The sequence below is a fragment of the Penicillium rubens genome (genome assembly GCF_028828025.1).
Source record: "Penicillium rubens strain IBT 27055 chromosome Unknown utg000003l_segment0_segment0, whole genome shotgun sequence".
Classification (NCBI taxonomy): Eukaryota; Fungi; Ascomycota; class Eurotiomycetes; order Eurotiales; family Aspergillaceae; genus Penicillium; species Penicillium rubens.
The window spans coordinates 5,436,144-5,455,923 of record NW_026890601.1 but is presented as its reverse complement, the minus strand read 5'-3'; the positions used below and the strand labels follow the sequence as shown (position 1 = coordinate 5,455,923).

Here is a 19,780-nt window from a genome sequence, read left to right as displayed (position 1 = left end):
CCCAGACTATTTCTTTCTTTTAACCATCGTACCTTGCGCTTTCATCTATCGTTACTTCAACTCTTTGTCATTTCTTCTGAACCCAGGTTATTTTACATACTCGAGTTTAAATTGACTTCTCGATTGACTTGCACTGGGGGTCTCGACATGGTAAGTCACATGCCCGTCTCACACTTGACCCTTGTCCAGTCACGTCCTCGAGATAAATGCGTGACTGTCTCGTCTGAACCGCCCACTAATCCAATGCAGCCCCCCCCCCCCAGAAAATATGTCTTTAATCAAAGACCCTAAAGACTGGACAGTCGACGAGCTCATCAAATTTCTCTGCCATGACAAGCCCGGAGACTGGTCCAACAATTTGGCTTGCCCAGATCTCGTGAGGCTGGAGGCATCTCTCCGAGAGAATCTGGTCTCAGGCCTGAGTTTTCTGAAGATCACCGATGGTCATGTCAAGGAGGACCTGGGTGTCAAACCCATCTCCCAGCGCCAGTACATTCTGGAGGCTTGCAATTGGCTACAACGACGGTCCCCAAAATACCAAATGGACCGACTGGACCAACAGGGGCTACTTGTCAATGATAACAACTCAACCTCGAACCATCCCATCCACCCCACGGTATCTTCTTCGCTGCCCCCAACAGGGGAGAAGAGACGTCGGGTAGGAACGACCACCGCGGCACGACCGTCCGCCCCTTCTCTCCCGGGGCCCCTCGCCCCAGAAGGACCACGTGCGCCCGTCTTCGATGATGGGTTCTATGAGCGTCTACTGAGCACCTACCCACCGGACGATACTGAGGGCCTCCCACTCCTTGGAGGATCCGGTTCTGAAGGGGAGTACGACACGGAAACCCGCGAGGAACTCGCAGAGGATGAGCAATCACGCGAAGGTACTCCCCCAGATGTTTCTGGGCACCTTGAAGAGGCCGATTTTGATGAAATCGTGGACGACTATGTTGACGAACGGAAAAATCAGTTCCTTGAAATTCGTCTGCCAAAGGAGCAGTCGAAAGCATTCCACATCTGGAATGAGGGCAAACAGTTCCCGGGTCTGAAGGACGAGATTTCTACCCAGCTGGCCCGCCTGGAGGAACGTACTAAGAGCCTTCGTAAAGCTCTTAGTGAAGCACGACATTCTTCTCGCCCCTCTTTAGTCAAAGCATGCGCGTGCCTTGATCCCACTCTGGCTGATATTTGCTTGTATGAATGGAAGCTTTCCATTCTCGAGCAAATTAGCCCGCCTCCCAGACTTGCTCGCCCACCACGCATCACACGACCAGAGAGACCCACTGTGAATGTGGACGGAGAAGTAACCCTCACTTCCGATTCGGGGTCCGCGCTCGGTATCGGGGAAATGGAACACAAGTCCCCGGAACAATCGGAAGATGGTCTCAGTCTCGTCCGGAGTCCTGATATTTCTGAGCCCGAAGAGGGCCAGGTTGTACAGGACCAAGAGGAGCCACGTGCTCGCGAAGCTTCTCAAGTCGGGCCGTTCCATGACTACTCTTCAGACGAGGACCTTGGTCACCTTTTCTACAAAGATGAAAATTACGAGCCACCAGTGGCCAAGAGGCGCCGTCTGGAGAAATATATCTTGGATCAAGAGTCTCCAATACCACCATTTTCCGCGATGAAAACCATGCCGTTGAACCCGGACATTGCGCTACCCTCGAAGGAGCGTGAGGGACAGGCTCAGATGGGGGCCAATACATATCCTGTCGACCCGATGTGTCTCAAAACACATGACTCCGTGGACCCGGCGATTGATGACGACGGTGAAACCGATGAGGCTGTGTTGGTTTTTGACGATGTCTATTCCATGACGTGGGCAACTATTGAGGAGAGTGGAAACAGAATTCACCTGTTGGCGAAAGGTCTCATGGACCTGGACAGGAATCGTCTCCGCCAACTTCCGGTATTTCTGGCCAAGTACATGCCCTGTGTGTATCGGGAACATGCGCGAGATGCGCTAAAAAGCATGTGTGAAGACTCTTCGGCGATGGAAGGATGGGACCCTGAGGAGAGTCATTGTACAATGTTGATGACCGCCTTGTTTATGTCCTGGGTTAATGTTATCCACATCCCTATTGACGCCTTAAAGGCAAAAGACGTCAAGGCTGCACTCGTGGCTGTCAGAGATGAAGAGCAAAACCAATTCGCCCCATTCTTCAAATGTTTGAATGAGCTTCTTCGGGGGTACAGAAAATGGTTGAATTTGCCATATCGTCCCCGATCCGGCGGAATGAACTCAGACGGGCATGCCCATACCGGAAATCCCTCGAAGCCCGTCTCTTCCGGAATTCCCAGGATATACCTGGACCGTCACATCGCGCAATATGTCCAAACCCATCAGCTCTCTGGAATTCAGTTCATGTTCCGAAATATCGTCGAGGACAAAAGTGGACAAGGGTGTTTGCTATCCCACACTATGGGGTTGGGCAAGACCATGCAAGTGTGAGTTATGATCATCGTGATATTGACTGATTCGCTAGGACCTAGCTAAACCCTTTCTGGATAGGATATCCCTTCTCGTTACAATTTCCAACGCCGGGCAATCACCGGATCCCGCAATTCATGGTCAAATTCCCGAAGAATTGCGACAGTCTAAAACTCTGATACTGTGCCCAGCCTCGCTGATCCAAAATTGGCGTGACCAGTTCGCAATGTGGTCCCCCCCGAACCACAATCTCGGCAAGATTCGCTCAATTCCAGCAAAGAAACCGACTCTTGACCGAAATGAAGAGATTTGCGGGTGGAATGACGAGGGTGGTATACTGATCCTTAGCTACAACATCTTTCGCATGCTCACCAAGGACAATGTGGGAAAGGACAATGACCAGGGACAACGATCGGTCAACGAAAGTGTCAAGAGTTTGGTGTTGAACAGCCCAACTCTTGTTGTGGTCGACGAAGCCCAGGGTTTGCGCAACCAGGGAAGCCAGATTGCCGAGGCAGCCTCCCGCTTACGCACCCGGAAACGGATTGCTCTCACTGGCACCCCGATATCCAATGGTTTGGAGGATTACTATTGGATGGTTAATTGGGTTGCCCCGCAGTTGCTTGGAAGCTTTGAGAAGTTCAAAGAAGATTTCATCGAGCCAATCGAAAATGGCTCGCAGATTGAAAGCAAAAGAGAGGACAGAAGAAAGGCACTCCTGTGCCAGGCGATGTTCCTTAGCCTCACCGAGTCCAAGGCACAGCGAATGGACATGTCCGTACTGGGAGTCGATTTGCCACCAAAGTACGAGTTCTCGGTTTACTTTGAGCTGACAAGCCTTCAAAAATCTTTGTACAACATCTTCGTTCAAGGTGTGGCGCTAAGAAAGGAGGCAGGTGTCGCCCCGCGGCTTATGTCTTGGCTGCCCCTTCTCAAGCTTTGCTGTAATCACCCCGCCATTTTCAAGGCAGAGCTGGAATCTCGGAAGAGCAAGAATTCAACTGGCGAACAAAAAGATCCCAGCAGTGATGGTCCCGGTGCTAACCTTGGGTCTAACGTGCCTGTCGAAAAGAACATTACAAAGTCAATGTTACCTGAACTGCATGATGCGTTCAAGGAGGCTCCTGACTCGCTGGATCCCAGCCTATCCAGCCGAGTGATGATTCTCAATGAGATTATCAACCAGGCTATCGCAGTCGGGGACAAGATCCTGGTATTTTCGTCCAGTATTCCGACACTGAATTATCTGGCGCAAGTTGTGGAAAAAACTCAGAGAAAGTACGCTCTCCTTGAAGGCACTATACCTACGACTAAGCGTCTCGAGTTAGTTCGGGGATTCAACAACGATCCCTCGACCTACGTGTTTCTGATTTCAACCAAAGCGGGTGGAGTGGGCTTGAACATCCAGACCGCGAACCGAGTTGTCATTTTTGACTTCGAGTTCAACCCTACATGGGAGGAGCAGGCAATCGGACGTGCCTACCGCATTGGTCAGAAGAAAAAAGTTTTCGTGTACCGGTTGGTCGCTGCTGGAACTGTCGAAGAGAAGATCTTTTGCAAGGCTACTTTCAAGAGCCAGCTTGCCGGCCGCCTTCTTGATGATGAGCACGTTGCTCGCATGGGTTCTAAGGCGGAAGAAAAGTACCTAGTTCCGTGGTCGAAAAGTGCCCAGCAAGGGGGAATTTGCCCCAAGGCGCTAGCTAAAGATCCGGGAACACTGGAGAGGATAAAATCCTCTAAGTGCGCCCAGTACATACTGTCGGTCAAGGAGGTAGATCATGAAAGGGATCCCGACGATACCCTGACGGCCGAAGAGTGGAGGACCGTGGAGGATGGGCTCAAAAAAATGAGAGGTCTTCGTATTACTTCCAAGGAACAGTCCAAGGAACTGTGAGTTCTTCTGTCGAGCCTCCTTTTCTCATCTCGTTTCCTTCTTTGCTTTTTTCTTCTTTCTCTTTTCTATTTTGTTCGAGTGATACCCAAATGTATGTAGCGATGATGTGTAAGATTTTTCTTATCCCCCCTTTCCCTAGTGTATGCAGTAAACGCAGACGTAGTAAATGTACCTAACTACACATACATGTACAAAATATGTACATGTGGGTATCTCGAGGCCCCGAACTCGAACTTGCAATATGGGACCCGGAGATGGCAACAAGGGTGCAGTGCGTGCAAATAATGGGATACGCAAGCAACCCGCATGAACATCATTGACAATAGCCCAAGGTAGAATGTTTATCCTGTTGGAAAATGCGGAGATATGGGATGGAGAAAATACCTCGCCGGTTGCTTGGGTTACTACATAGGTGTATGTATGTACATATTTCTCTTTCCACACCACGCTTCCCTATCCCCCTGTTATCTTATGCTTAAGGTCACCGACACGAGCCCAAAACTTGCGTAGCCCCTTGGATGTCTGTGACTCTGACAGTGGGGGCGAGGGAGAATCTACCTAGTACCTAGGTAGGCCCGGGGATGAGGCCGGAAGATATTTGCTTCCTCGTGCTGAATGATTTGCTCTTCCACCTAGGAAACTCGTCACCTACATACAACTCCCTTCACAATACAGATCACCAGCGATATCACCCTTGAGATCTCCAAGTTCCGTCTAGAAGACGTCAGTCAACAATGACAATCGCACCCCTCACAGAAAACATCATCACCAATGGGTCCAGACGGTGGTCAGAAATTATCGTGAGATGCGATATATACCGTCTTGAGAGAATTTGAAGAAGCTTTATGGCTTTGTGTATATTTCTGTAACAGATGCCTGATAGTTATCCAACGTTGAATTCCTAACACCGAACTATATTGGTTTAGAGCGATGTCCTTATAAAAGCATGCAATAATACGCCGTAGAACATGCTAAGAACCTGCTAGACGGGGATAAAGCAAAAGCCTACTTGGTCAACCAATGATATGCCCGTTCCCGTTATCCCGCGTATGTCCTAGCGTTGGTAGTGTCAGGGGCCGGACTAGGATTCACTCTTTTATCCTAGCTCGAGGCGGAAAGCAGAGGCAGATGAACCAAAACATAAATACCCCCATCTTCCCCTCTCAAATCTAGCTACAACATAGCTGGCAGTGATCAATTGAGTTATTTTCCTAAGAGTGGAACCTTACGTAAGCCTAGTTGGCTGCCCATTTGTTATCTGTCCCGGTGCCGGTGCGAACGGGTAGTCTTGCCATTTAGCCGAACAGTAGACCGCGAACCCCTATTTCTCTAAAGACCAACGATACGAATAGTGATATAAGGGTAGCAAACATGCAATCTGGACTTGTAATAGCTCTGCAACATAAGTCGTAGTTGCGAGAATCGAACTTGGATCAACAGCGAAGGCCCCTCGACGCCAAAAAAATGGCGGCCTTATGGCGCCTCAGAGCATTTCCACCAGAAAGCCCACCACCACTTGCTGGGACTGACGATGTCTATCCCGTTCACATGCTAGATGACACCAAGACGCTGCGGGACATCGTGGTCACATGGACCCTGCGTTTTAACGATGTGCTAAATGTGGACAGCCTGCACGCTTCACTGTCCAAATTGCTGGAGATCGGAGACTGGAGGAAACTCGGCGGTCGGCTGAGGTTAAAGGTTAGCTTGCTGTTCATCGGCGACGAATCAATAGCTGCTGACCCGCTAGTAGAATGGAGAGCTGGAGATCCATGTCCCCCGGCCCTTCACGGCGGAACGTCCTGCTGTGTACTACACCCACCAAGTCCTAGCCGTAAACATCGAAGACCATCCACTGGCAAAGACCCTTCCCAAAGCTACCGAGGCGCCATCCATCCACCCCGGGCCTCAGGAATATCGAGTATTTGCGGCTCGGGAAGATGCGCCGGCGACGCTCGAAGACTTCATCTACAAGGACACGCCCCAGCTGTCGCTTCACATAACTTCATTCAACGATGCGACGCTCGTGGGTCTTTCATGGCCGCACACACTTATGGATGTCATGGGTCAGCAGGCCCTCCTTCGTGCCTGGTCTCTTGTGCTAGCTGGCCGGGAGTCGGAAGTGCCGCCCATGCTCGGAGCACGAGAGGACGCCGTGTGTGTAGCGGCAGATGAACCCGATGAGTTAGAGGAGTTTCGGGTGAGAGAGAAGCAGCTGAGGGGATGGGGTATGCTCGTGTTCGCGCTTCGATTCGCGTGGGATATGCTGTGGAATCATGTTGTCGAGACTCGCACCATCTTCTTGCCTAGGAGGGTGGTGAACGAGTTGAGACGCCAGGCACAGGACGACTTGGCTGTTCAGGACATGGGAGAGGTGAAGCCATTTATAAGCGAGGGTGACGTGCTGACGGCATGGGCAGCGCGCGCTGTGGCATGCTCCCTGCCGCAACCACGGCCAGTGACGGTACTCCACGCGCTAAACGCACGATTTCGGCTCTCCTCCTTGGTTCACGCCTCCGGTGTTTACGTTCAGAACATGGCGGTGGCAGCCTTCACGTTCTTGTCCCCCGAGGTCGCGACGGGCCCTGTAGGACCCATCGCTCTGGAGAACCGTCGCCATTTAATGGAGCAATCAAGAGAGGCTCAGGTGGTGGCCTTCCTGCGCGAGTTGCGACGGGGATCCAAGGCCGGCAGCGACCCGGCGTTGCTCTGCGGTGAGTCTAACGCCGTACTGATACCCTTCACCAATTGGACAAGAGCGGATTTCTTCAACGTGGTGGACTTTAGCCCTGCAATTGTGCGTGTTGGCGAAACGGGCCAATCGAGAAGCAACCCGCCCGGCACCATGGTGTTTCACCACGCGCAATCGATGCGACAAAGTCCGACAGCCAGGAACGTGTTCGTGGTGCTGGGAAAGGACAACAACGATAACTACTGGGTGACCGGAGTCCTGCTGCCCTCGGCCTGGGCGAAGATCGAAGAGGAACTAAATAGGATGTGACAACAGCGCTAATAATATGGTGTTAGATTTTCGGATAGTGATCTATAAAGTACATAGACATAAGAAGAGCTTGATAGTCTACTAAATAGTGTGAAAAGAAAAGTGCGAATTGTCTTAAGTCTCAAAATTTGAAAATTAGAGGGATTTTCCATATATCATAGAGACTTCAGATGTCCGCCGTGCATTTTTAGGCAGAGACTTCTTAGGAGAAGTATAGGGCGCCTATCCCGATGAGGTGTACTCCGTAGATGCACGAAGTATGAGGATGATCGTATTTTCCACAGACACCGATTCCAATCTTAGAATGTCTCAAGTGATATCCTTGGTTAGCGGCACCGGAATGAGGAGTACCTTCCTTCTATTGGCCTGTTCGCAATGAAACTGATGTAGCCAATAGAAGAATAGGTGGATTATCCCCGTACTCCACCAGCCGGCGGGACTCAACTGTGAACGAGGGCTGCGATTGGTTGATGCGGAATGCATAATGTCGAGCCTATCATGACCTCCCGGATTGGGCCCTCCTATTGCGCCCCATGCTCACCGCTGATCTACGGACGTGGGTCACTTTCTGTTATCATGCGATCCCATCATCGCCAAGGATGTCTCACGCCAATTAAGATACATTCGCCGAAGTACAGCATTCATCTTACCTCCGATCATACCAACAGCTAGCATTGTCGTGCTATTTGACTAATTTGAATCAAGAACAAACCTATGGACCAAGTTCCTAGCATCAAGTTCCTAGCACAATATGGTAAATTCCGATCCAATGTTGATTCAATATTGATACTATCGTTATAATCCGTCTTGAGCATGTCCAATCCTGTTTTCCACACTATACATCCCCCGCCTATTATTCATAATCCGCCACGCAACCGCTGTCACAACGGTGGCCTGCACTGGTGGCAGACAGGCATCAAGATGTCAACGGCACAAAAGTGGTGCATACCGGAGAATCTGGCGCGAACGGCCATCGAATGAATCGCATCATGATTTGGGATCCTTCCTCTTGAAGGTCCGCGGAAACCTTCCGTATCCGTTGGTTCTCAGTTACATTGATGTGATCTACAATGATTCCGACATTTTGCTCTTCGATCTCGATCATTCGCTGCGCACAGAGCCCCGAATATCGGTCCTGCCAAGCACCGTGGTAGAATGGAGACTGGAGCATCAAGGAAACAGCCTTCCTACGGATAAGGGGATGGCGGCAGCGAGAGGCCGCGTGGAACATTGGCGGTGTGATTCCAAGATCGAAGCTAAAAAGCAGGCTAAATGCCTGCGATTCTCTCTTCCACATCTCGGTCACGCTCTCGGCGAGGTCGACAATGCTTTTGAAACGGTCGGTATAATGATCGAAAATACCCTCAAATTCCGAATTATAAGTCTCGGCAATAATAGAACAGGTATAGAAGTATAGATCTAGCAATTTTCGTGTGCATTCTCGTAAGATCGGGGACTCAGCCGAGAAGTCGGAGGCGTCTAAAGCTGCTTTCCACTGACGTAAAACGGTGATAGGAGGTTGCGATGGTAATTGGCCATCTGAGGTCTGCTGATCCCGCTCGAGGTAGGAAAAGACGTAATTCATCTCTCGATCAAAATCGTTCCGCGCGGAATCGAGGGAAGGATATAATGAAGGGATTTTGGGAGATGGTAGACATAGCGGAACGCCAAGGTTAATTAATGTGTGGCGAGAATCCATACATATAGAGAATTGCACCCGTAAGCGTTGGAATGTCGGTGTTATTTGGTTGTTGATAAAGTCAACGGTGGGGCGAGAATACTCTTGCAGTTTATTGTAGGCGTTGGTGCGATACCTCCACCAATAGAGCAGTCTTAAACCGGCTGTGAGATGGAGCAAACATGCAGCATCACCGCTTCGAAATTGTTCGAAGCAGATGAAAAGGAGACAGAGGGTCATGGTGATATCCGGTCGTGATGACATGTTGGGAGACTCGGTCTGAATAGATCTGATTGCGGCCGTATAATGTTTCAGAGCCAGCATCTGGGCCATGATCTGGGCCTGCTTTTCTGATCGGCGGATTGAGACACAGACATCGACTGGTTCTTGACTTTCATGGAAGGAAGCTAACGCTGTCAGGGCATGCTTGACCGGTGCTTCACTATGGCCGAGCTGAAGAAGGATGGAAATCCAATTGCTGGCATCCCGATGGCCAAAAATCCGATGGGCAGTTCGGCTGCGAAAATACGAAAAGGCTCGGCGCTCTTCATCGCTCAGGCAATCAGGGGACAGGTTGCAGCTAACTGGGGCCGGGTAGCCCTCGCAGATCCTTTGAGTGGCTACGCAGCGCAGACAGGAGGGTTTCTGTTCATCACACTTGACGTGCCTAAGAATAAATTGTTAGTTTGCGGACCTCTTGTTGTTCGATTCGATGTGTACACGCACTACACGTACCGGGACCTAAACACTGTCAGTGGTAGGCCAAAAGGATTAATTCAGGATAGCGTACTTGCAGGTGAAGCAGCCGCTTCGGGCCTTGCGACCAGGTCTCACGGCGGCTGAGCGAGCAGTGGGCATTTCGAGTTGCTCGGAGTCCAGATGGGTTTCGTGCGGGTAGGGGAAACTCGGGAGTGATCAACGCAGCGAGCAACGTCTCGGTGTGGCGAGACCTGGGCGCGCCAGCAGGCTGACTAAGGAACGGCGAAACTGCCCACCTGCAGTGATCTATGGATGGTTCCTTTAAAGATTGACTCCAAAATGGTCCAAGTGACCATAATTTGCTTTTCCGGTGATCTTCAGAGCATTCTATCTCGAGACGAGGAGTCCGACCCAGCCTCAGTCCCCGCATTCTTAGCTCTGGGGGTGATGCCACGCTTCTCATTGGCCCGGGATGTGCCGCAGCGACGCGAGGAACGAGCTCGTTGGAAGCAACTCTTGGCGACACCAGATCTCTATTGTCAATGCCGCATACATAAATATGGGACAGTTGGCTTTGAGAGACTTCCCATTCAATCGCTCCGTGGGGGCTGGTTTCCAAGCCCAAACCATGCCGTGGACAATTAATTGACGCCTTTACCGCGAAGAACGAGGAGGAAGCGTTTTCACGGAGTAATAGGCAGATTCGAGGTTTCTAGTGTGAGGCAGGTCAATTTCTGAAATTGCATTTGCTTCTTACATATGTAGTTAACTGTTATTATCTGCTATCACCGTCAACGCGGATGTGCAGAGCTTTGTGTTCACTCCCATGAAGGGCTTATTTCCACCTAGAACAAATTAATTGTTCCGCCACCGAGATACAAGCATGATAGCTAGTATTCCCAGCCTGTAGTATCCCCATCCCAGTCAATATGTGCCCATCGATTATTCGGGGTCTTAACGAGGTCCCACGTAGGCAGCCAACCCTCATGCCAGCGCTTGTTCTTTTTCCGACTGAAGGTACGGAATTCAACCCAGAATCTTCAAACGGCGGGTTAGATGATCGACCACTGCCAACAATAGGGGATTCGCCAAGATAAACCTACAAAGTCTCGGTAGTGTCATTCCACACTAGATTGTGAGGAGAAGGAGGCGAGGGCCAGATACCAATAGTAGAGGAGATTTCCCTAGAGATATAAATCAATAAATACCCACGATCAACTAAGATTGGTTAACTTACTTAAAAGTTCTTTCAAAGTGTTGACGTACTTTAGCACGCTCACGCTTAGGCAAACCCCAATATACAGTCGCCTTTCCACTTAGATCGCCGAGGGGAAGTCCCTGGATTATTTCCTATACAACGACAATAAGAAACCCACCAGGAACAAAGCTTAAGCGGCCCTGCTTAGACACGTTAGACCCTAGCAGCTTCGGTGTGAATTTCGAAACCGTTAGATGGTTCATAAGAATGGTATATACGTCGAGCTCCTCAGGCTGAAAGGTGTGATCGGCTTGCGCGGCGCGAGCGTCAGAATCCTCGAACTCCGAACTAACATAGGGAATCTATAGATATACCCGTAAAAACGCTTCGCCTGTTCTTCTCTCACTCGGGTTAGCGTTAGCCTTCACACAGCGAAGTTTTAGGGTAGCATGGCTGGGTGAGATGCGTGACTGCGCCACCCTCTGGACTTCGTCTTGCTTGAGGCGTTCGAAGACTTCCCGTTGGGTTCCATCATCGGTGGTAATGATGCTACCAGGATCGTAGTGCCCCCGTGAAGGTCCCCGGTCGAACCAGGATCTCGGAGACGTCATTGTTGATGACTATGAGAAGAAGAAGAATAATAAGGGCAGGTGAGGAGGCAAGCGATGGGGGGGGGTGAAGGAAGTGAGGTGATGAGCGCGTGTTTGCATCATATGTAATAAATGGGGGCCGATAGGCAACCAATGTTTTGAAGGCTACGAAGGTGTATAGCGCTCAGGGTTCAAAATCCGGGATTGATGCGTGAATGCCTGAGTTTAGCCTGGATTTTAGACCGCTTTGAGGCATCAATTTACAGTGTATTGTAACCCCGTATGGAAATGAAGCCTTTCCCCCCATACAAATGCATGCATCTCCAATTTTGAAGGTGGTCTACATACATACACACACTCTCTAGTATGAAAATGAAGCACGTCAACAAAGAGATAACAAAGAAATAGCAACAAAGAAATATCAACGAAGAGACACCAATAACAGGAGACAAGAACAGTTGAAAGAGGCCGGAGACCCTATAGAAATTCCTGGGGGCTGCTTAATTGAAACCAGGGTGGCATATCCAATGGTATTCCTTTAGCTTCTAATACGACTTTCCAAGATTATTGTTAGTATCACAAAAGCCTGGTTTCATATAAAGGTGGCAGACATGATTGAGAAGACAGCGTGTTTGGATCTGAGCCAAACACGATAGGAGAGCCTCTACCCACTGGAGGGAATGGATGGGTGAAAATCACTGGCTACTTTACAAGATTCAGAAAGCGGAGATCTACTTGAGAGACAGGGAGCCATACTGAATGACTTATTAGGAAATAGGCATAGTCGTCTACAACATTTGTACATGTATTAACTACCATTAGTAGTAAGTTTCCAAATTTGACATATCCAATGAGGTAACTGAGTTGATCTGGTCTACCTACCTACCTATGTACCATGTATGTACCTATGTACCTACATGTACGTATCGAAATTAATCACGTACGTGGGTGGTGCCTTCCCTTTTTGTCAAGACCCGTCCCCCACCCCCAGTTCCTTCCTGTCCTTCAGCCACTGGAAAAGTATAAATACCCCCTCCCCCCCAGATTTTCTCTTCTTCTTTCTTTCTTTCTTTCTCCACATCTCTTCTTTTTTTCCCCTTCCACCCCTACCACCCCCCCTCCTCCCGCTCCAGAATCGTTTCTGTTGTCCAGTGAAGGATACCCTGAGGGCACTGATGCATCTTTGCTAGGGTCTAGTTAAGGCTGTGTGACACGAAGTACGTGGAGCGTGTGTCTACTATAACCTCTCATGGAAACCTAAGATTCTCTAAGAACCTAACGGAGCTCTTGGGAAACCCTTAGGAATCTCTGAGTAACTATATTAGGCCCTGGGCTTCACCTCTGGCGGAAACACACCGTACTTTTCTAGGCTCTCCATTGACCAATATCAGGAGATCGATCTGAAGTGCCATCACTCCTTTTTTTTTTCTACCGTCCATCCCTCCTTTTTCTTTTTTTTTCTCTCTTCCATCTGTCCTCACGCCCCCCGGCGCCCCCTGTCTCTCGGCAGGTGACGGTCCACTTCAGCTCCAGAATCATATCTCCGACATATCGTTTCTGTTGTCCAGTGAAGGATACCCTGAGGGCACTGATAGATCTTTGCTAGGGTCTAGTTAAGGCTGTGTGACACGAAGTACGTGGAGCGTGTGTCTGAAATAACCTCTCAGGGAGACTTAAGATTCTCTAAGAACCTAACGGAGCTCTTGGGAACCCTTATGAATCTCTGAGTACCTAGATCGGGCCCTGGGCTTCACCTCTGGCGGAAACACACCGTACTTTTCTAGGCTCTCCATTGACTAATATCAGGAGATCGATCTGAAGTGTCACTTAGGTACGTCTCTTCTCTCTTTATTTATTGTCTATTTGTGTGTTCGTTACTTACCTAGGTACCTTCCCCCTCCCCTCCCCTTTCCCTTCCCCCTCCCCTGATCCTACCCAGTTGCACGGGTCCTGTGTGCAACACCTGGACAAGACTTGCACCTTTACGCGGTGTTCAGGATAAGTAGCCTTTATGGTGAAACCAAGCAAGTTCTTAGCTAGTACTGAAATATAACTTGATATTACGCTTCAATATGCTTTTGTAAATGCTTCCTTCTATAGCCGCACTGGTAGTTTGACTTGCACTCTGTAAACAACCTTGGCGTATAACTTCACCTCTACGGATACAGACTATACTTTTTCTGGGGGTTCTGCTCTCTGCTCTCCTTAAAACAACGTTTGGAGCCTTTCCACGGAGCTCTTTGCTGCCTGAAGGACTTCTTTCTAATGATACTTTGTTTCTTCAAGGTTCCTGCTTGTTCGACTTTCATTGTTGTCACTTATGTCAACGACTAACTAGGTATCAAAGAGATGCAGCCGCCATCTGACCTCTAGTACCCCACCGGACCTCTATTGCAAAAGAGCCTCAAGATCGGCAACACGAGTACCTCTATCCTCAGCTTTCTTCTTCGCTGTCTCCCGGAAAGCAGCAAGCATAAGCCTCCTCTTACGCTCTTGAATCGCCAACACCCGCTCCTCGATACTATCCTCCATAACCAGTCTCCAGACCGTCGTCTCCCGCTTCTGCCCAAGCCGATACACCCGGTCGACAGCCTGATCCTCGATAGCAGGCGCCCACCAGCTGTCGCACAGGATAACCTGGTTCGCTGCAACAAGATTGAGACCAACACTGCATACGCTCAGGCTTGCAAGGAGAATGGTACACTGAGTGTCGCTGGAGAATGAGTTGATGGAGTTGTCGCGTTTCACAGACTGCATCTTGCCATCTACGCGGGCAAACTTGACCCCACGCTGCTGAAGGTGTGGCTCAATGAGATCCAGAAATGAGGTCCATTGGCTGAAAACGACGGTCTTGGTGCCTGGTGCTTGGCCCTGAGCAGTCAGGATCTTGACCAGGGTCTCGATCTTGCTGCTTGGACTGTTGGGGTGGTCAGCCTCAATGGTGTCGGTGTCTTCACTCAATTCCACAGCTGGGGAGACAAGGGTGCTTGTTTCGTTGATGTCTGCGCGGCAGAGCGGACACTTGTGCTGGCGTTCGATAACCTGCTCGATGCAGCCCCGGCAATAGGAGTGGGCACAGGCGGTTATGACGGGTTGGTCAAGGTTGTCGAGGCAGATGGCACACATTTCTTGGCTTTCTATCTGGAGCTGCAGCATCTCTTGGAGAGCACGCACGTTCTCAGGTGTCAGAGGTACGACCTTGTGTTCCTCCAGCACGCCCATGAGTTTGTCAATGCGATTCTTGCAGAGCGCCCAGTGATTGCAGACTTGACGAAGACGGAGAAGAACCTCGAGGAGGTGAGAGTACTTAGTCTTGCCATCTTTGTCCTTGAAGTCGAGAAGAGCACCTTGGGCTTCAGTCCTATGATTGTTATTAGCAAACGTGTTTCCACTGTGTGGGTGATCAATCGATACATACTGGAAAGCACTGTACTTCTCCCTTTCATGGGCGTTGAACTTGATTCGAATGACACGAGATGTCATCTCCGGTAGCTTCAAATTGATGAAGCCCATATCCTTCCTACGTCGCAAGCAGATGGTCCCCATGAGAGCCTCAAGAAGGAGTCGAGCCTCGGGCTCTCCTGAAGTCAAGGGTCGAATCAAGACACTGTTGAAGATCCCCAGATCTTCCAAGCCGCCGGAAAGCTTCAGGAAACGAACTTGCGCATACAAGTCCTTCAGAGTGTTGATAATGGGGGTTCCGGTCAGAGTCCAGCGGGAGTCGGCACGCAAACCACAAGCTGCGAGGGAAGCCTTGGAACTGGGATTGCGGATGATATGGCCTTCGTCGAGTACGACACGACGCCAGTGCAGCGAAAAGATGCCCTTAACAGGCGCCTTATTGGCATTGGGATTGAAATCCAGGGCCAGGGCTCCATAGCTAGTGATCACAACGTCATACTTGGCCAAGTTCGCAGCTTCCTTCTTCCCAGAGCCGTGATAGATCAACACACTCGGGGCGGTCTCCTTGTGGGCATGGTCCTGGATCTGATTTCTCCAGTTGCTCATGACACCGACAGGGGCAATGATCAAAGTGGTCTTAGAGGAGCCTGCATTGAGAGGCTTCGCATTTGCAAGAATCAAAGAGATGACTTGGATTGTCTTGCCCAAGCCCATGTCATCAGCGAGAATGCCACCGCTGGCAAGGGCTGGCTCCGTTGCCGTGGCATAATTTGTCGCGACATTGAGGAATTCGTTGTTTTCCCGTTTCCACAACTGCACGATATCACCGGAGCCCCTTTCAGGAAGGCTTGGCGATTCTTGCTTGATCATCCAAGCTAGTCCTTGGCGCTGATACGGAAGCAACTGGGTGGAAAGGCCCGCTGGAGTATCGACCATTGGCATATTGACCATGTCAGACTCTTTCTGTCCGAACGTTTCCACAACCTGGCCAATATCTCGGGGATTGAAGGTGGAGCTCTGGCTCAGGAGTTCCTCCAAGCTCTCATTTTGCTCGCCACCAAGTCCCGTTGGGGTCGAGAGGTTCGCATACTCTGAGTTCTGGTTGGCTTGCCATTGTGACGCAGCTTTGCCAAGAGCTATGGCGCGAGCTTTCTTTGCGACCTCCTTCTGCTGTTTCTCAGCTGCTTTCTCTGCCTTGCGCTCCTCACGTTCCAACTCGTTCAGTTGGCGAACAGGAAGCCTGTCATTCTGCATTCGTTGCTTCAGATTGGATCGTTTGGTAGGATCGCGCGTACCAAACAGCTTCAAATCAACCGGACACACATAAGCGCCAATCACGCCAGTCAATGTGCCTTCAATAATGAGATCGCGAGCGTCCTTTGATAACCAGCGTCAGCAATGTCTCGGAGCAATATGATCGGGGAATCTTACGATGTATGACGCCAGCTTGGCTGCCATTTGTCGCGGAATGTGGCCGATTTGGGCGCCCATAACATTATCAACTCTAATAGCATTGCTATCATATTTATTATGGGCATCCCGATTAATGATGACCCGTTCTCCTGGGTTAGCTCGGCCCCTGTAAAAGCGTACACCTACGATATTTGTAGAAACAATACCTATTTGGTTTTATTTAGCATAATTTCTAGAGAATACGTCGGTACGAACCGACATTATTAAAAAGGGGGCATACCATAGAGGATGGAGCTTGTTAGAGAGGTTTCATCCACTTCCTGAGATCCTTGAACCACATTGAGCGCTTCTTCATCCTCTTCGTCGGCGCCAAATACTTGCGACAACTGATTCAGTGGAATGAAGTCGACGGCCTCGCCAAATCTCTGGCCTGGGCTAGTATCCTGGTCCAGGGGAATGTAGTCGACAGACTCGCCGAATCTTTGGCCTGACCTGGCCTTTTCGGTGTTCAAAGTCGAATCTGTGCGACTGGATTTTGGCACAGGCCCAGACCGCGCGTACAAGTCATCTCCGGTGGAAGCGACATCAGACTTGCGTTTTCCTGCCATGTTTCTCCAGCTTCATCCAACGTAGTTGGTGCAAGCTTCGGCAATGATGCAGATAGGGGTATTGTGGACTGATGGCGAAGTGATAATGTACCTGGGTCCCTAGGCTGTTCCTCAACAGTATCACCTCAATTTACAAGTTTCAGTAGCAAAGGACGACAATGAACAGATAACAAATTGTTACTTCAGGGCTGTCACATTACGCCATATAATCGCCAATTAGGCTTAGCGCCCGACGCGTCAAGCCACGGCTACACGTGACCGATAAGAAGCCCGCTAGTCACGTGGCACAAGACACGCGGAAGATAAGCTGATAACTCGCGGGCCGCTAAATGGACGCTCAGTGCGGAGTACACGGCGAGAGCCCCACGGGGTACCCTCCCAAGGTTAGTGTCGATATAACTAGCACGATAACGAGCTGATCACGGAACTCAAGGATTTATCCAAAATATTCATGGATATTCCAAGGTCTCGCAATATACCATCTCATACATACACTTGTTGCCGGTCTGGATATAAGCTCTTGTGCGGAGCAATCCCGAGATTTGCGTGGGGTATGCCCGTTCCCCGGATTTTATCCGTCCGAAGGTTGTTCCCACTGATGCATTGACAGTCACCTTTCCCTACGTCTTTCGTTACAAATCATGTCAGTTACGCAGGCCAGGGCGATGCCGTCCTATCAGCCATTCCAATGTCTCGTCTGCCAGAGTCGATTTACTCGACATGAGAACCTCAAACGACATTCAACGCTACATTCCCGCTCTCAGGATGAAGCGTCGCTCCCCTGCGATTTTTGCCACGCTACCTTCTCCCGTCCCGACTTGCGCAATCGTCACATGAAGAGGAAACACCCAGAGCACGAGCAGCACCGAAGTACCAAGAGGACACGACGCCAAACAGCACCCAGACAAGATAGGCTGCATTCTTCTGCATCGCCGTCAGTAGTCTCACCTGTAGGAAGTCCTGGTGGTTTTCCTTCTCCCGGAACCCTGCGTTTAAGTCCAGGAAATGAGAGGAGCTTCAGCAGTGATGCGGTCTGGCGCCCAGTGGTGCAGTATCAGCTGCAACAGCAGCAGCAGTTTGACCGTGCCCATCCCCCGGAAATTCCAAATATTGCTACGCCAAGGACTGGGATAGCCGATACACAACCGACAAAGGACTCGTTACAACGGCAATTGACAACCAGCGATTCTGTTCTCATCAATCAGATTGTCCAGGACGCTACAGATCTAGAGCGGAACTTCCTATTAGGGGCATCCTCTCTGAGGCACACCAGCCACCTTGACAACCAAATACATCCGATCCTCGCCCCACAAGCCGAGCCGGTTGATACAAGTCTAGCCGACTACAATTTCTGTCATCCCATTTTGGATAGGTTGTCGCCAAATGACATCCCCCAACTCCAAGACGATTGGGCCCCGACTGCCTTACAAATCTCACGAGGCTGCAATATATTTTTCGCCTCAGTCTCTCACTTCCTCCCCTTTCTCCATCCTTCGACTTTTGATGCAACACAAACTGCTCCTCATTTGGTGCTCAGTATGCTTTGCCTAGCCTATCAATATGGTGAGGACCCAGAATGTGGGGACCAAGAAGGCTCAGGCCAAAGCTTTTCTATACGTTGTTTTCATAAGGCTCGAGCTCTCCTTGCTTTTGAAGAAGAGATGTCCGATGCTTCAACAATGATCACCACTCTGGTCCAATCATACTTGCTCCTTCAAATATGTGCCATGATGTACCTTTGTGGCGATAATTCAGCATGCGGTCTCAAGATGCATTCGCACATGATCTCTCTGGCTCGCGCTGGCCGAATGACACAACCGATGACTGTTGAATCTGGCGCGACCGCAGATTTGGAGTCATTATGGCGGGAATTCGTCAAGGCTGAGTCGCACAAACGGACCCTTTTTGCAGTGCATCAGATCGACGCGCTCTGGTACCAATTCCTCTCCATTCCTCGCTCAATCTCACACCTTGAAATTAAGCATGATATGCCCTGTCCAGAAGACCAATGGTTATCGTCCTCTGCTGCCGAATGGGCCCATCGACAACTTGTTGCAAGAAATACCGGCCCCGCGGTCACATACACCGATGCTGTTCGGCGCTTCCTCTCCTCTGATGAGGACATCGTATCCCTTCCAGCATTTGATCCATACGGCGCAGTTAACATTGCACAATTTCTGATCTCTAGTGCCCGGGAAATCTCAGGATGGTCTACCATGACGGGAATGCTCAGTATGGAACGATTCGGCGCATTAAGAGCATCCCTCATCGCACTTAACCCGTTCATCTGCCCTAGCAACCACCGCACAGCGCAAACAAATCATGCGACTTCATGTGCTGCGACTTGGGAGACTGCCATGATCGAGCTGCAGATGTGGTCACCATCTCATACCGGCGGGATTGTGGAAGGAAGTATAGATGCCGTTCTCAGTCATTCAACATACCTAGGACCGTCGCAGTTCCTGTGTGATATCAACACGGCAAAAGATATACAGCCACATGTCAACTGGTTCCTACGATATCTCAATGAGACGCTCGTACTGGACTTCGAAGCCCCATGGGTTACTTTGTATGCGTATAAAGCTTTTTTGATTGCCTGGCAGCTAATGCATGTTGGTGTGCCTGGCGCAATGAACACAGTGGGCGTCCATGATGCTAATATGGAGGGAGCCCTGATGTGGGCGAGAAAGGTATTTCAGCGAAGGCAGAAATGGCAGCTTGGGAAACTCATCTTGTCATGCTTGGATGAGTTAAACAAATGAACCACTTCCTATCCTCTTAGAAATTCATCAATATGTGTTTGTGTTATTTTATTTTGCAGGTTTGGAGAGGTCCAGTCATTTTCAACTAGTTATGCTCCATT

At 50.0% G+C, this 19,780-nt stretch overlaps 5 protein-coding genes across 5 annotated transcripts; 3 read left to right on the top strand and 2 right to left on the bottom strand.

Moving 5' to 3' along the window:
* Positions 1–268: 268 nt before the first annotated feature.
* N7525_008296 (putative SNF2 family helicase/ATPase) lies at positions 269–4,328 on the top strand (the record flags this gene model as incomplete). The annotated part of the gene is made up of 2 exons (XM_002568728.2): positions 269–2,451; positions 2,516–4,328. 2 exons carry the CDS (start codon positions 269–271, stop codon positions 4,326–4,328), a joined length of 3,996 nt encoding a protein of 1,331 aa, XP_002568774.2.
* Positions 4,329–5,792: 1,464 nt separating this feature from the next.
* Positions 5,793–7,329, top strand: N7525_008295 (uncharacterized protein; the record flags this gene model as incomplete). The annotated part of the gene is made up of 2 exons (XM_002568727.1): positions 5,793–6,029; positions 6,082–7,329. The coding sequence occupies 2 exons, from the start codon at positions 5,793–5,795 to the stop codon at positions 7,327–7,329; spliced, it is 1,485 nt and encodes a 494-aa protein (XP_002568773.1).
* Positions 7,330–8,245: 916 nt separating this feature from the next.
* N7525_008294 (Zn(II)2Cys6 transcription factor domain-containing protein) lies at positions 8,246–9,865 on the bottom strand (the record flags this gene model as incomplete). The annotated part of the gene is made up of 3 exons (XM_002568726.1): positions 8,246–9,674; positions 9,743–9,748; positions 9,798–9,865. The coding sequence occupies 3 exons, from the start codon at positions 9,863–9,865 to the stop codon at positions 8,246–8,248; spliced, it is 1,503 nt and encodes a 500-aa protein (XP_002568772.1).
* Positions 9,866–13,882: 4,017 nt separating this feature from the next.
* N7525_008293 (DEAD/DEAH box helicase) lies at positions 13,883–16,917 on the bottom strand (the record flags this gene model as incomplete). The annotated part of the gene is made up of 4 exons (XM_061214356.1): positions 13,883–14,855; positions 14,913–16,273; positions 16,328–16,515; positions 16,590–16,917. 4 exons carry the CDS (start codon positions 16,915–16,917, stop codon positions 13,883–13,885), a joined length of 2,850 nt encoding a protein of 949 aa, XP_061068787.1.
* Positions 16,918–17,558: 641 nt separating this feature from the next.
* N7525_008292 (uncharacterized protein) lies at positions 17,559–19,679 on the top strand (the record flags this gene model as incomplete). Its single annotated transcript, XM_002568724.2, has 1 exon — positions 17,559–19,679. One exon carries the CDS (start codon positions 17,559–17,561, stop codon positions 19,677–19,679), a length of 2,121 nt encoding a protein of 706 aa, XP_002568770.2.
* Between the last annotated feature and the right edge of the window lie 101 nt (positions 19,680–19,780).